The sequence below is a fragment of the Fundulus heteroclitus genome, chromosome 2 (assembly GCF_011125445.2).
Source record: "Fundulus heteroclitus isolate FHET01 chromosome 2, MU-UCD_Fhet_4.1, whole genome shotgun sequence".
In the NCBI taxonomy this organism is placed as follows: domain Eukaryota; kingdom Metazoa; phylum Chordata; class Actinopteri; order Cyprinodontiformes; family Fundulidae; genus Fundulus; species Fundulus heteroclitus.
The window spans coordinates 29,704,851-29,719,534 of NC_046362.1; the positions used below are offsets into that span (position 1 = coordinate 29,704,851).

At 39.1% G+C, this 14,684-nt stretch overlaps 1 protein-coding gene across 1 annotated transcript in view; it reads left to right on the forward strand.

The window, feature by feature from the left end:
- Nucleotides 1-5,754, forward strand: part of si:ch211-266k8.4 (rab GTPase-activating protein 1) — a 70,042-nt gene extending 64,288 nt beyond the window's left edge. The window contains exon 15 of the mRNA XM_036124558.1: nucleotides 5,486-5,754. Within this exon, the coding sequence (XP_035980451.1) occupies nucleotides 5,486-5,552 (67 nt within the window). The 3' untranslated portion in view covers nucleotides 5,553-5,754. The remainder of the gene's footprint in view (nucleotides 1-5,485) is intronic.
- The last annotated feature ends 8,930 nt before the right edge of the window (nucleotides 5,755-14,684 follow it).

Sequence of the window (14,684 nt, forward strand, 5' to 3'; positions counted from 1 at the left end):
CATCAGAAGCTTTTTACCTGGGCTAAGGAGAAAAAGAACAAGACTGTTGCTCGGTGTCCAAAGTTCTCTTTTCAGATGAAAGTAAAGTTTGTATTTCATTTGGAAATCAAGGTATCAGATTCTGGAGGAGAGGCACAAAATCCACTTTGCTTCAAGTCCAATGTGATGTTTCTACAGTCAGTGACGATTTGGGGTGTCATGTCATATGCTGATGTTGGTTCACTGAATTTTCTGAAGTCCAACGTCAATGTAGCCATCTACCAGAAAAGGTTAGAGCAATTCGTCAGTCCTTCTACTGGCAATTTATGGAAATATTGATTTAATTTTTGGTACATTTGGCACAGACCCACACTGCAGAAAGTACCAGTGCTACAATGTAAAATCCTGACAATGTTATCGGAGGTAAAGGGTTTGCAGCTCCCGCAGGTAGAAGGCAATTCACTGTGGGACAAATTAAATAAGTAAAATAAATTGATGAATGGAACCATACCAGAAAAAACACCAAACTGTGACTTCAAAACTGAACGATGTAATGAGCCACAAGTTTTCTGGTAGCTTATGTTTAAATAAAACTGACAGTTGTCAAAATTAGAATGGGCTCACATTAATGTTTTTTATTTATGTATTTACATTTGCTTGTGATGTCCTTTTTATAGAGCCCCTTACCAGAAAGAACATTTTGTCTACTTCAAAATTACAATCGGGTACAGTTTAAAAAAAAAATAAAAGTGTTTTTCTAAAATTCAAATCTAACTACTTTGGAGACTCCAGTCAAATTAATCATCAAGGCCAGACCAGATTATTGTAGTAAATGAGTTTTGATCCACACCTTTGTTTATCTTGGAAGGTAAACAAAGCTGACGGGTAGAACGTAGTGTAGTAAAAAGTTGTTGAACCATGAATGAACCACACCTAAGTCTTGTGAAAGCTGAACAGAAAATAGTAACCCGTCATGCCAGCTTTACACAGAAGGCAGATTAGATGTGTTGACCACAAATTACTTTGTAAGGTACAGTTGTAATTTTTCTTCCATGGCGACAAAGTACATCATTTCTTACTGGAAAAAAAGGAAAATTATTGCTTGTGAAATATTCCCTGGACACATGTCCATCTTCAGTCAAACTGAAAGGGTTCAGTCTGAATCAAACTGTGCAGTGACTAAAAAAAAGAATGGAAAAGTCAGTTAGGCTACGTTCACACTGCAGGTCTTAATCCTCAATTCCGATATTTTTGGGTGGTCGTTCACATTTCCAAATATATGCGACTTGTATGTGATCTCCTGTGTGAACTGAATGCGTTCGACCTAAGTGTCCCGCATGCGCAATCGAGGACGTGATGACATCACACGTAGCAAGCGTCCTCAGTGTTTGCGGAAGCAAACATGGATTATAATGCTGGCGCGCATTTTGCGGTCATTAACTTATTTTTTAACCAGAGCTTTCCGTCCATTGACTGCTCTTCTCATTGTAGTCCACTATGGGTGTCGTCTTTCTTCCCGCTTCTGCATAGCAGGACGCAGAATAGTGACGTTTGTCGAGTATCGTGACGTACAGGTCGGATGAATGCGACCCGGCCGTACAGACACAGGTCGCATTTTAAAAGATCGGATATGTATCGGATTCAGGACCACATATCCAAGTGGCCTGGGTCGCATTTGAAAAAATCCGATCTGTGTTGTTCAGACTGTCATAAAAAGATCAGATACAGGTCGCATATGGGCAAAAAAAATCGGAAATGGGTCACTTTAGGCTGCAGTGTGAACGTAGCCTTAATGACTGTAATGCTAACGTCTTGAGTTTATAAATATAAAAGGAAATAGTCAGGAGGAAAAAAAGGACAATGTACACTGTAAATCCTCTGGTGCAGAGGGAGTGAAGAGGTATTTATTTTTACATGGTCGTGTTTCACTTTTTTCTGTCCATTCTCAACATATCTGGTTCTACAAGCAGATGTGCGTTGAAAAGAACCGACAAAAAGGTGCATTATATACAAAAGAAATGGCTTAAAATTAATTATTGAATGCTAAAAACTGAACAGTTTGAGTTGCTGAAACTCCTCTGCTTGTCCTTCCATTAAGATTTTGCACGTGAAGAGATTATATTTCTGTTGATTAGACAGCTGAATTTGTGTTTTTTTTTATTATTATTATTATTTTGTCAGTACTTTTAACATTCTTAGAAAAGAACATAAAGCAAAGTTTCGTGTTTTAGAAGCCCTGGATAGTTACCCTGATCTATACTTCTCATGTTTTAAACAAACCGTCATGCTAGAGCTCTTTAGTAACTTCCTCCTGCTTCCTATGCCCATATGTTAGATTGTATCTGATACTGTACTGTGAACACCTGCCAAGGACAGGATGGGGGAGATGGTGCTGTAAAGGTTGCTGATGTATGACCAAGTCTTTTGTCTCGGTTTCTGAAAGGTAGACCTTGTCACCAAGTTGTCAAAAAGACATTTGTTGGTAAAGTAATCAGCCATTCAGAGAAAGGAAGCGCTGACTAAACATCAAAAGATAAAGCTTAAGTAGGTTCTTGGCTAGTTCTACCACCAAAAAAATAAAAATTGAACTCTCTCTAAAGGTGGGTGTTCTTCTTTATCTCACTTTTTTTTCCTCTCGTCACATTTATTTGAGCTTAGCCCCCTTAAGTTGTCTCCAAGCCCACACAGTATGTTTGTTGGGACTTGTTTGACAGTAGATACGATATTCATAATTTCGTATCCACGTTCTTTAAATAATCAATGGTGTGTCAATAGTGAACAGCACTGTTTAGTACGTAGAGGTAATATATAATTACCAACACAGCTCGTTTAGCCTGATAGCTTATGTCAGCATAGATAAATGATGTTCAAGGATGTTTTGTAGTAAACTAGAGGTATTGTCACCTTTTAGTAATGGTGGTGGTGGCATTATCGATTAGATGTAATATTCTGATCTTTAATGTTGTTTTCATTAGTTTTTAGTTGAGAATCATATTTTACAGAAATAAAAGCTTGAGAAAAATGTCCAAACTATGACTGATGGTGTTTTTATGCTGCTGTTTAAACTGACAGAACTTCCTCCTCTGATTCTGTAGTCATGTCATGTAAAGTGAAGAGGCCCAGTCCCTTGGTGCTTAAAATGAGGCGATTAAGTCTGCAAAGACTTGCTTACATGCTTCATAATGTGGAGCCAGTGTCAAGGACCCCTTTACTATTGTGCTGTCTTCAACTGAATTAACTTAAAGACTCGTCTTTAGTCAAACCACACTGAAGGCTGGTCATGCTAAATGGCTGTTTTGTTTCAGATTTATTCTGTCTCCTACCACCATGTCCAACCTGCTCATACTAATTAGTCTTTACACACTGAAACAAATAAGCCTGAAACTGACTTAAAGATGCAGACCAAAAAACACATCTTACATATAAACAATATTTTTTAATCATAAGTTAATTCACAAACACCCTGATGTTTAATCCAAGCTTGGCACAGGCCAAGGTAAAACACCAATCCCATGGGTTGAGAAAAGGCTATTCTAAAATCTAACATTTGTAGTTCTGTCATTTTGTGCGCAGAAGTTTTTAAGTTATCGTGTTGTGTGTGGAATAAATCATATTGGCCCCAAAAACAAGATAGGTGGGATAAAGTAAAAAGAAATGATTAGTGTTGTGTTAAAAACTCAGACATAACAAAAGTAGTTAAAAATCTATCCAAAACCTTTTAAAAGGAAAAAAAAGAATACAGTTTAAAATATATGAATAAAAATGTCACTAACAAATATGGTACCTTTTAACATTTAGTAGGTTTTAAAGTAGGTTTGGGTTATGTTAGCAGTGTGGACTTGTGCCAAGTCCTGCTAGAAAATGAAACTAGCATTTCCATAAAGCTCGTCAGCGGCCGGAAGCTGACGAGCCGCCTAGTAGCAATAGGCAGTCATAAACAGAAGTGTTTTGAGTTGTGATTTGAAATGGAGGAGTGAATCAATTTTTCTGAGTAGTGAGACAGCCAGAAGGGACAGACAGGTTTATGGAGGAAGAGGATCTAAGGGAGCGGGAGGGTGTGGGAACATGGAGGAGGTCAGATAAATATGTATGGGTGAGGTTGTGAAGGGCCTTGAATGTGAACTGAACCGGAAGCCAGTGGAGCTGTTGGAGGACATTAGTGATGAAGAAGCAAGGGGGCTGAGTGATGATGCCAGCATGCTGAACTTTATGGAGAGAATTATGAGGGAGACCAAAGAGGGAATTACAATAATCAAGACAGGAAGTGATGAGACTGGACAAGGATGGCAGCAGTGGGTAGGAAGGAAGGGGCAGAGGCAATTAAAGGAACTATACCTGATTTTGCACAAATTTGAACGGTGCAAACAGTTTGAACTGTAAGCCCCGCCCCCATCAATTTTTTTAGACCCTCGACATGCACGAGACTAAAGACGTGCCCCAAGCTGGTGCACAATCCTCCAGAGGAAACAAGGCTTCATTGAGGGACTTTTCTTTGTTTTCTTTGATGTAAATGGTAACATCTTGGAAAAATTATTCTTTATGTGAATACTTTATGTGAATGGTTCACACTTGCATGCATGCTGTTGTGTTTACATACCCTGCCATGGACAAGCAGGAGGAGCTGCTGCTTAGCAATGGCTCCACACCTCGTTGTGCCATTGGCAGAGAAAAGTCGTCCCGAGTTGTCCCCAATTACGCTGCTTATTCCTACTAAAAAAGACTGGATTTGCTCGACCGTGCAGTCAGTGAAATGGTAAATGGCTTGTACTTGTATAGCGTTTTATCAAGTCCGACGACCCAAAAGCGCTTTACACTACAGTCATTCACCCCCACATTCACACCCTGACGGTGGTGAGCTATGTTAGTAGCCACGGCTGGCCTGGGGAAGACTGACAGAGGCGAGGCTTCCAAACATCAGCGCCACCGGGCCCCCTGACCACCACCAGAAGACAATGCGGGTGAAGTGTCTCACCCAAGGACACAACAACTGAGCGGGGGATCGTACCAGCAAGCTGCCAGTTACAGGATGAACTTCCTAACTCCTGCGACAGTGGAGTTTGAGTCAATTATCAAATTACATCTTTTGACTCATAATACAATGTGTAAAAAGCATTTTTCTTAACCAGACAAAAAATTCAGCTATAGTTCCTTTAATATTACGTGTAAGTACATGTGGCAGACTGCGTTGATGTGCTTTTACTGGGAAATTATCTGGGTGTGCTGACATGCTCAATCTGATAATATTCTAACTGTCCTTACAAAGAAATAATGAGGATACAGAACTTAAGTATTTATTTAGTGAAAACCCTTATTTAAAAGCAATTTTCAACATGCCAATTTTTTAATGGCCTCACAAACTATATATATATATTTATTTATTTATTTATTTATTTATTTATTTATTATTATTATTATTATTATTATTACTACTACAACATATCAATTTTCAGCTTGAGAAATATACTTAAACTGAACATTTGGGTCTGTCTTCTGTTTCTTCTTCCAGAGAATTGTCATCCAGACATCAGACTGGTATGCCCTTCAGGAACACAAGAGAATCGAAGCTGATTTAAAAAACAAATAGCAGAGGAATATGAAGGTTGTGAAACAGGATTTATAAAATTATGTTGAACTGAAAAGTTTAAAGTTTGTTTTAAATTGTCAACTCTATGCATTTCAGTAATTTTGATACCACTTGGTTTCATGTTGTTGTTTTTTTGTTTGACAGTCTTTTATTGTCTTAAATAGATGTAACAAATAAAATTTATATTTTTAATGGTCTGAATGGTCCTTTGTTTTGTTTTTTTTGTTTTTTTAGGTGTAGTGCTAGGTAACCGTGTGATGGTCCTGTTATTGCTTTTTTCCACTGTGGGCTGCACAGTGTAATTATCTTCCCTCACGATAGAAATGAAATTTAATCCGAGACAGCTACACTGTGCTGATAGATGTCACAGGCATACATTCTTTGTGTCAAAATGCCATTAAGATCGTATCTTGGAGCTGTGGTGGCTTCTTCAAATGCTTCTCCTGACTCATCTTGTATGTCAAACAGACTCTCCTGTCCCGAGGAAAGGTCACATGCCACAAGATGGTGGAGCTGTGGATTTTTCTGACATTTCTAAAAGTTCACTAAAATTCAAAGTTTGACTTTTTAAGCTAAACAGTTATACAGGAAATTTTCTCTTCACTGAATAACAAAGTGTTGAAATCTCAAATTTGATGGAAGCAGCTGAGTGAAAAAGAGTTGACTTTACCTAAACAATAAGAAAGACTGGATTCCTTATTGTTAGGATAAAGCACTTTTACATTTGTATTGTAATGACTCTTTTTACTATTTACAAAATGGTGAGACTTTTACCAGAGGACTGAAGAGATTTAATTTTCCATTCTGGTTGGAATTACGAAATGGCAGAAGCCCATTCCTCATGACCACTCTTCAAAATGGGAAAAACTAGAGAACATGTCATTCAAGCAGTGCATATATGTATTAAGCTTCAAGCGTCAGGAAATGTTTACTGGAAAAGACCTATTTTCTTAAACTTCCCATATTTATATTGAGAGCAATAATTCAATAATATAAAAGCTGGATAAATGAAGAACCGCCTAAATTTCTCTGCCAAATCTACACCTGCTGATGTTTTAATGGTAATAAAACTACCGTTGCGGCTTTTTCTTCAAGTTCAGGTTCTGCACAGATGTATCTGGTAAATGTTACCTGCACACAGACCGTTTATTTAAATAAAAAAATATTTTCCACACCTAAATATTTTTGAATCTCAATACACCTGAGCTGCATTTAAATTTACTTTTGTCTGTGAACACACCCTCAGTGGATTAACGGCTCATTTGAGAAACTCGTCATGCTTTGATGGCATTCAGCTTGCGACGATGCTTGTCTGTAAGTCATCCACATCCAAGTGATTTATTAGTGTTGACTTTTATTTGGGAGGTAAAAATGGCGTCACAGCTGGTGTTGATGGTTTTACATCAGAGGATTTCCTCTGCGTTTAATGAGATGAAAACCCCACTGTCGCTTTCACGTTCTGCAGTTGTCTAATTCGGTGTAAAACTACTGATAACGGAGCTTTTTTACCCCAGAAAAATAGTCGCACCGTATCTGCATTTGCGTTGTAAAACATCCCAGTAGTCACCTATTAAAAGCTGAGGAATGTTCTCTGACCTCGGCATGGTTTGACCCTGGATCAAAGGCGAGCTGCAGAAATGTGGGGGTGGACTCTGAGGCCACATACCTGCGCTCACCTTGGCCACAAAGTTTCAGTACGTCACTGTGTAATCAGTGCTCAGTCTGTGAGAAACATTAAACTTCCACTCAGACATGCAAATCCACCAGTGGGGATTTTGTACCTCAGTTTACAGGAACGAAAATCTATTTTTGGTTTGAACTTTAAGCACAACAAAGCAGTTCGGACTCGAGTCGAAATATGCTGCTAAGCTTTGCTCACATTTCCCTGCAGCTAAAGCTAGCTTCTGAAAATACTGAAATCAAAACAAACACACACTCACATATTTGAACAATTTTAACAACCAGGCGTAATTGACATGACGGCTTTCTGACTGTCTTACATGATGTTTTTGCAGGAAGATTTGTTGTAGGGAGAAATGCCGTGCCTTAGTGATGTTTCACATGAAGAACACAGCAGGAAAATTGCTGTTTGGGATAAGCAGAGAGATGAAGGATTTAAGGCACGTAGCATGTCATTACCGCATCAACAAGGGAGGAAAAGCTTTTGGATTTGTTTTGCTTTTTCAGAATTATTGGAACCAAATGTTTTAGAAATATGAGCAAACTGTTTAAATGGGAATCGTTTTTTTTTTTTTTCCAGCTACTTGTCTTTGAGCTGTGATTCAAAGAAAATAAATCTTAAACCCAGAGAATAACCCCAGGAAACTAGACAAAGGAATATTTGGCAGCTGACCACAAACACAAAAAATGTTCCCATGTCATATGCTGAAAGTTTAAAGAATCACAAACATACAGTTTGACACATATGAAATGATACTTTAGCAACTAAAAGGTTATTTAAACAATCACATTGGCCTGTGGACTGGGTTTTTCAGAGAGGGGACTGGTATCTTCATACTACCGTTGGATCTTATTTGCAGCCCTTGGAAGAGGTTGGAGCATTTTGACCTTTGTCCTTATTGTAGAACAGTGGGCCAGATCTTTACCTTTGGAGAACTAACAAATGGATCATGGGAGATTGAGTGTCAAGTCCAGGTGTGTTCTGGATCTAACCAAGGCTTACATCCCAGTTTCCTGAGGTTATTTGGCACGTTTTATTTTTTTATTTTTTTCTGGTGCCATTTGGAATCCACCATCGTTGCCGTATGTCACCAATGCACTCATGATTGACATAGGGGTCGTGATTATAAGGAACAAGATTTTTCATACAAAAAAACAAGTCATTTTCTGGAGTGGCTGTGCTCATTTCTAAAAATACGACGAGTTATAAATGGATTTTCTTTTTATCAATACGTTTGCGTGTGGTGCTGTTGAAGCGCCAAACTCAACGCCTTATGGGCGTCCGCCTATTCTCTCAAATGGGCTTTGCGTCATATTCCTTAAAGGAGCAATAACTGATATGTCACCACTAGGTGGAGCTTGAGCACTGTCTGTAGACCAAAACAAGATGTGTATCAACCCACACCTGTCTTTACCTCGCTCCAGCACTCGGCACCCATTTCCCCTTCTCCCCCATCGGCTCCTGTGATTTGTGAGAGATGCAAACACAACAAAACAGCATCACCTTTCAGAGGAACATTTCTAGTGAAGAAGTAACTCATTACTTTATAATGCTGTTAACAAGAGAACCAATGGGCATGCTCTCCACCATTTTGTGCCTGGCGGTAGCATTTTATGGGCAGGAAGCCCTGAGTGGCAGCTGTTCACGTGCACATGCGGCCGGCCCGACTATGTAAACAAGAAATTGGAGATCAACGCAGTGAGACATTTAACCATAGTTCATCTAAAAAGATACCTTTAGCTCTTCTACCTAAAATAATTACTTTTTGCTTACTGCTCCTTTAAGGTTGCAGTTATCATTGTAATTTTTTTTCTACCACTTTTTTTTTATTTCCACTGAACTTTCTGCTAAAATAATTGGATACAATGTTGTTTTCGCACACAGCTCACAATTGTCTTGTTGAAACCATGCGTGAAAATTTTGTTAAAGGGGAATCGATGTATGAGAAGAATTCAGTGAAAGTTTAAAATCCACAGCCGGACAAAAGATTAATGATTTCCAACCGTTCCCAGCATCCTCCCGGCTGAGCTAATCTACAATCACATTCTTGCATTCCAGAGCAAAGCAGAGGAGAGCCCATCAGAACCTGATACTCTTGTAGTGTGGCGATCTAACCCAGAGAACGGCTCAAAACTGCAGCCGATCAAAGCATTAATAATCACTTCAGATGTGGAGCTTCCTGAAAGTAGTTCAGGTGTTGGCATGATGAGCCAGAGCAATGATGTTACGTAAGACTGTTGCAAAGAATACAGATGAGAAAATATTATCTGCTAATGACAGAGAACCTACAATAAAGGTATTTGTATGGTAACTACATAATATTTGGAGTTGAGCTGATGGACGCATATAACCCAGAACAAGGTTATACAAGGTACTGTAGTGTCTTTGATCTATTAAGGTTTACTGCTCCCATTACATAACTTCATTTCTGATATTACAATGCAAAAGTGCATTAGTCCTCAGATGTATTCACGTTTGTGGATGTCTACACGTGCACATATGGTACCTTAGATTCATCGAGCTCCTCAGACTGACCCAATTTTCACCAGTGTGTTGTAGAAGCAGTCTGCATGGGTCTAGTTTTTATGCACCTGTGAGCAGAACACCTTAATGCTACGATATAGAGGGATGTGTCACTAGTTTTGATGTGTATGGGCAGATTAATGTGTGCAACAACAATATATTCCATTTACAAGTAAGAGTCCGGTATGTGGCCAACAGTGACTCAGACAGCAGAAACTGTCGTTCATTTTCATTAGAGACGTATCGTTTTATAGACAGCTGTCTAAATTCATTCTGTGTAAAAGTACAGCTAAATATCTAAACCTTTCCATAACTTAAAATTATTGAGACGTTTCAGGCAAGAGTTCAGTTGCAGTCTTCAGACGGTTAAACAATGACTTTCATTTGCGATGGTGAATGTACAAGAAATCTGCTGCACATACACACACTGTAGGTGTACTATAGTAGGAAGTGGCAGACAGGATGGGGGAAAGTCTGCATCTGTTTCCCTCTATTCATCTGCTGGTTGGGATAACGATAAGGCTTGGACATCCTGCCCGTGTGCCGCCTTGTTCTCATAATACTCAGCAGTCCTGGACAGATGTGCAGCCCTGCTGTTCTTCTAATTGGCCCCACCCAAGCACTGACTAAAGCTGTCCCTTATGTCCGCTAAAGACATCCTCCGTCTAATAACCATTCATGTCTGATGCTTTTACTGGAGTTTTCCAATAGCTCTGCAGGCTTTTTCATGACTTGGTGTTGGGACAAATTCAAATCGCAGAAGCTGAAATAAGACGTTTACAGTTTATAAAAAGTATATTCTAAGTCATCTTTATCAATGTACTTCAGTAATCTCAGAATGAAACTTAAATTGTCACAGCAGCCAAACAAACAAAAACAGAACAGGACGCAGAAGATGGTGCTCAGCAACAATTAATACAAGTATAACTAAATATGTAAAGCAACCAGGCAGTCAGTTCAGTGAGTCTCACATAGAAAGCAAAGCTGTATCAGTCCATTAGGAAACAATAACGTAAAGCAACATATCAAAAGTGCTTTAAAAAGCTATTTGTAGTTTGACATTTTTGCTCATTAATTCTCATAACCTGACTGAATTTCAGGTTTGTTTGGCCGTTGTTCAGAAATCGTAAAAAAGACGAAACCTTTCTTTCAGCCATGGTAAGTGGTCAGGTGAAGACTTTTATTAAACAAACTACTGTACTAATATTCAGGTAATTTATAAAAGCGATTTCACTTTTCATGCCGTAGTACGTCTATAGTTACTGCAGGGCAATAAAACCTTTCAAGGAAAAGGATGATTGAATGCAGCAAGATGTGAGAATATGTGTCAGAACTTTGTTAGCCGTCTCAAACGTTTGTAAGGAGTGATTGATAACTTGCCTGCACTCATGTCTAATAGCACCGCGCTGTGGGAATATATATTTGAGAATTCATGCATTTATTCAGCACTGCAATCTGTCAACGCTTCCATTTTCTTTTTCTTTTTTTCTAGGAACATTAGAGGTGCTGGTGAGAAATTGTCAGTGGAGTTTTCTCAGAGTGCCTTTCTATCGCTCTCACACTGACAAACACTTCCATCAATAGAATCAGGGAGATTGGTACGGCAATCTATTCTGGTACCGCTCCAAAAAGGAAAAAAAACTTTGTTTGCCTTTGACAGGATTGAGGAACGTGAGGTCAAGGTAGCTCTAGGTGGTGTGTTTATGTGTGTGTTGACTCCTGGCTGGTGTTTAACCCCGCTCTCAGGTGGAGCATGGGCCCCGTTCTCAAGTCAAAAAACAAAATCACAAAAGTCAGTGTGAACAGTGCTACAGTGGATCTCACAAGTGTGCAGAGTCTCAGTGTCTGTGAGGAAAAAGAACGAGACCATTGCAAATAATTTCCGAACCTTTTCACCTTTTTTACATTTATCCTGTACATTTTCACTGAAAAACAAATGTTTATATATATATATATATATATATATATATATAAAACATTTAAATTGTGTAAGCACCTTTGAACTGACACTTTGTTTAGACTGTATTTTTGATATCTTTGATAACTGATATTTTGATATTTCTGTTTGGAGTTGCCACTATGTGTATCATGATAATAAAAGACATTCTGATTCTAAATGAGCCACCATTGGATTTGGCTGTAGTGTAGGGAATCTGATTAACCATATGCTTAAATTGATCTATCCTATGAAGATTTTTCTAAGTTTTGCTGATGCGCATCATTTAATAATAGTCTTTATTTGTCATTGCAACATGCATTCCAATGAAATAGTTTTTTTGCATTTTACCCATCCCTTTCTTCCACTGTGTCGTTCCAGGATTCTGGGGCTAAGGGTCTTGCTCATGGACCCACAGTAGGACTCTGGCATTCAAACCCAGGAGCACCATGCTCTAAGCCACCAGGCCACCACTTCCCACTAAATCCCATTTAGCTAAAGCCATAGTTTGCAGATAAATTACGATGGCTAAAGGATCTCGTTGTGTGACGATATCTCTGAGGAGATGGTACAAAAGATCCCACAGCATCGTAACAGTGAAGACAGTCATCAGTAATTGAAGAAAATATGGGACTACAGGGATATTACTAAAACTAGACGTTTTCCCCCAAAACTGGTGAAAAAAATAGATGGAAACTTGTGTGTTAGGCAGCCAGAAGCCTGACAGCAACACTGTAAAAGCTGCTGGGTTTTCTGCTTTTGCTTTTCATGTGGTAACAGTCCTCTGGAACCTCCATAAGTAGATAATAAGGAGAGGTGGTGCAAAAGTATTTTCCTCCAAATAAAGCATTCAGGTCCGGACAGAATTTTCCAAAGCCTGTCAGATAATGTAGTATTGGTCTGATGGAACCAAACTTCAAGTTTGCTTTGTGTTTGTTTGTTTTTCTTTTCTTTTTGGTCACAATTGTGAAAGGTATGTTTGGCATTGAAACAACAATGGCTGTCTCCAAAGCAACACACTACCCACAGTGAAACATGGTGGTACCAACCTCATGATCTGGGCCTGCTTCTCCTCAAATGGAACAAGGCTTTTGCTCATTTAAGATGAACTCCTGGATAAGTCTTCTGTAAATGCCAGTCAGTTGTTAGCTGAAAGAGTAAAATAAAAAAAAAATCTGCTGTTTGCTTGAAAGCTGACTATGAAGAAGGAATTGAAATAATAACTTCACCAGAAAAGTTGCAGAATGACCTCACTAGTTAAAACAGTTTAACTAGAACAGTCAAAGGCAGTCCTAAACAAATGTGTTTTTAATCTTGATTTAAAGGAACTCAGGCTTTCAGCACTTTTACAGTTTTCTGGAAGTTTTTTCCAGATAAGTGGAGCATAGGAACTAAATGCTGCTTCTCCATGTTTGGTTCTGGTTCTGCAGAGTAAGCTAGAGCCAGAAGACCTGAGTGGTCTGGAGGGTTGATACACTGATAACAAGTCTGTGATCTATTTAGGTGTTAAGCCATTAAGGGATTTATAGACAAAAAGAAGAATTATAAAAGAGCCCTTGTAGGGTAGCGTGGGCAAAAATGCTGGTTACTCCTACCGAAGAGGTTAGAATATTGATGGCTTCCTCCATAGAGGAAGGGTACAATGGAAAATAAATTATTTTACAAGGAGCTGGTATAACGACATCCGGCACCTGAAGGCATAAGTGATGGCTTCGTTAGTGGAGCAGTATTATCTGAACTTCACTGCAGAAATGAAGTCTGGATGCATCATAAAGACTACACAGCATGAGCTGCGTTCAATGCAGATTTGTATTTCAGTTATATTACATTATGCGGCATCTAGGTGACACAGACTGCACAAAGGGAGCCTATAATCAACAGAGCTGTATTCTGTTTACCACGTTAAGGAACATTATACTAAATCACATATAAAGTATAAATCTTGTACTGATGCTGGAAATACTTTGACCCGTTAGACGGTTACATCAGCTTTTGTAGGTCTGTTTTTTTTTTTCTTTTATCAGCTTGAAGGTGATGCATTTTGTTCCACTCTGTTTGAGCGGCCCGGCCCAACTGGAAAACTAATTACTAAAATAGATAGGCGGATGTCCTTCCTGTGCTCCCAGAGTGATGCGGGGACAAAGCCAGTTGATGCCAGTTTTCCAACTCGCCTCTTTGACTTTTATGTTTAGTTTTTCCAACAGATGATGCACTAACGGCTGCATATAACTGTCCTGTCCTCGCTGACGGACCCAGACCAAAGACCATTAAGAAACAGTTAGTCCTCACCTGACATTTTCACCTGATGTCCAAGCAATGGTGCGTTCTGTTTGTTTTGGAGTGCTCAGCTGTCACTATAGGTTCAGCTGTGATATATTAAATAATTATTTTTGTTCTTTGACAATGAATTTTGGGAAAAACTGGTTAGTTTTAAACTAAGAGCAACATATATGCTCGTGTCTGTTATGTTGCTCACATAAAACAAACTAAGAACAACGTGTGTTATTTTGCTATAGCTTGTTTTATCTTGTGGTGGGAACCTATGACAATGTGTTGTGGGAAAGACTAATTCTGTATTCCTTATTTTGCTTATATTTGTGCTTTTATCTCAGTTTGCAATATTATTTTGCTTCACACACTGCTGAGATGCTGGGAACGGTTTTTGTTTTGGAAACGGGACGAACAGCTCAGATGGGAGGGAGAAGTGGCCACTCTCCCTCCCATCTGATACTTTGTTTATTGGTATATAAAGGAGGGGACCGCCCTCAGTCGTTGAAGTCAGCCGTGGGTTGTATGGACGCCCGGCTGCGTGGATTGCTCTCTAACCGGACTGACCGACTTCCCAGTCCTGACCATGGTAAGAGATGGAACAACACGCCTGTTTGAAAGCTTGCCAGGCTTTAAGTGCTTGCTACTTTGCATGTGCAAAGTGCTTGCTGTTTTGTGTTGCTGTGTTCTGTGGGGAATAATAAATGTGTGCC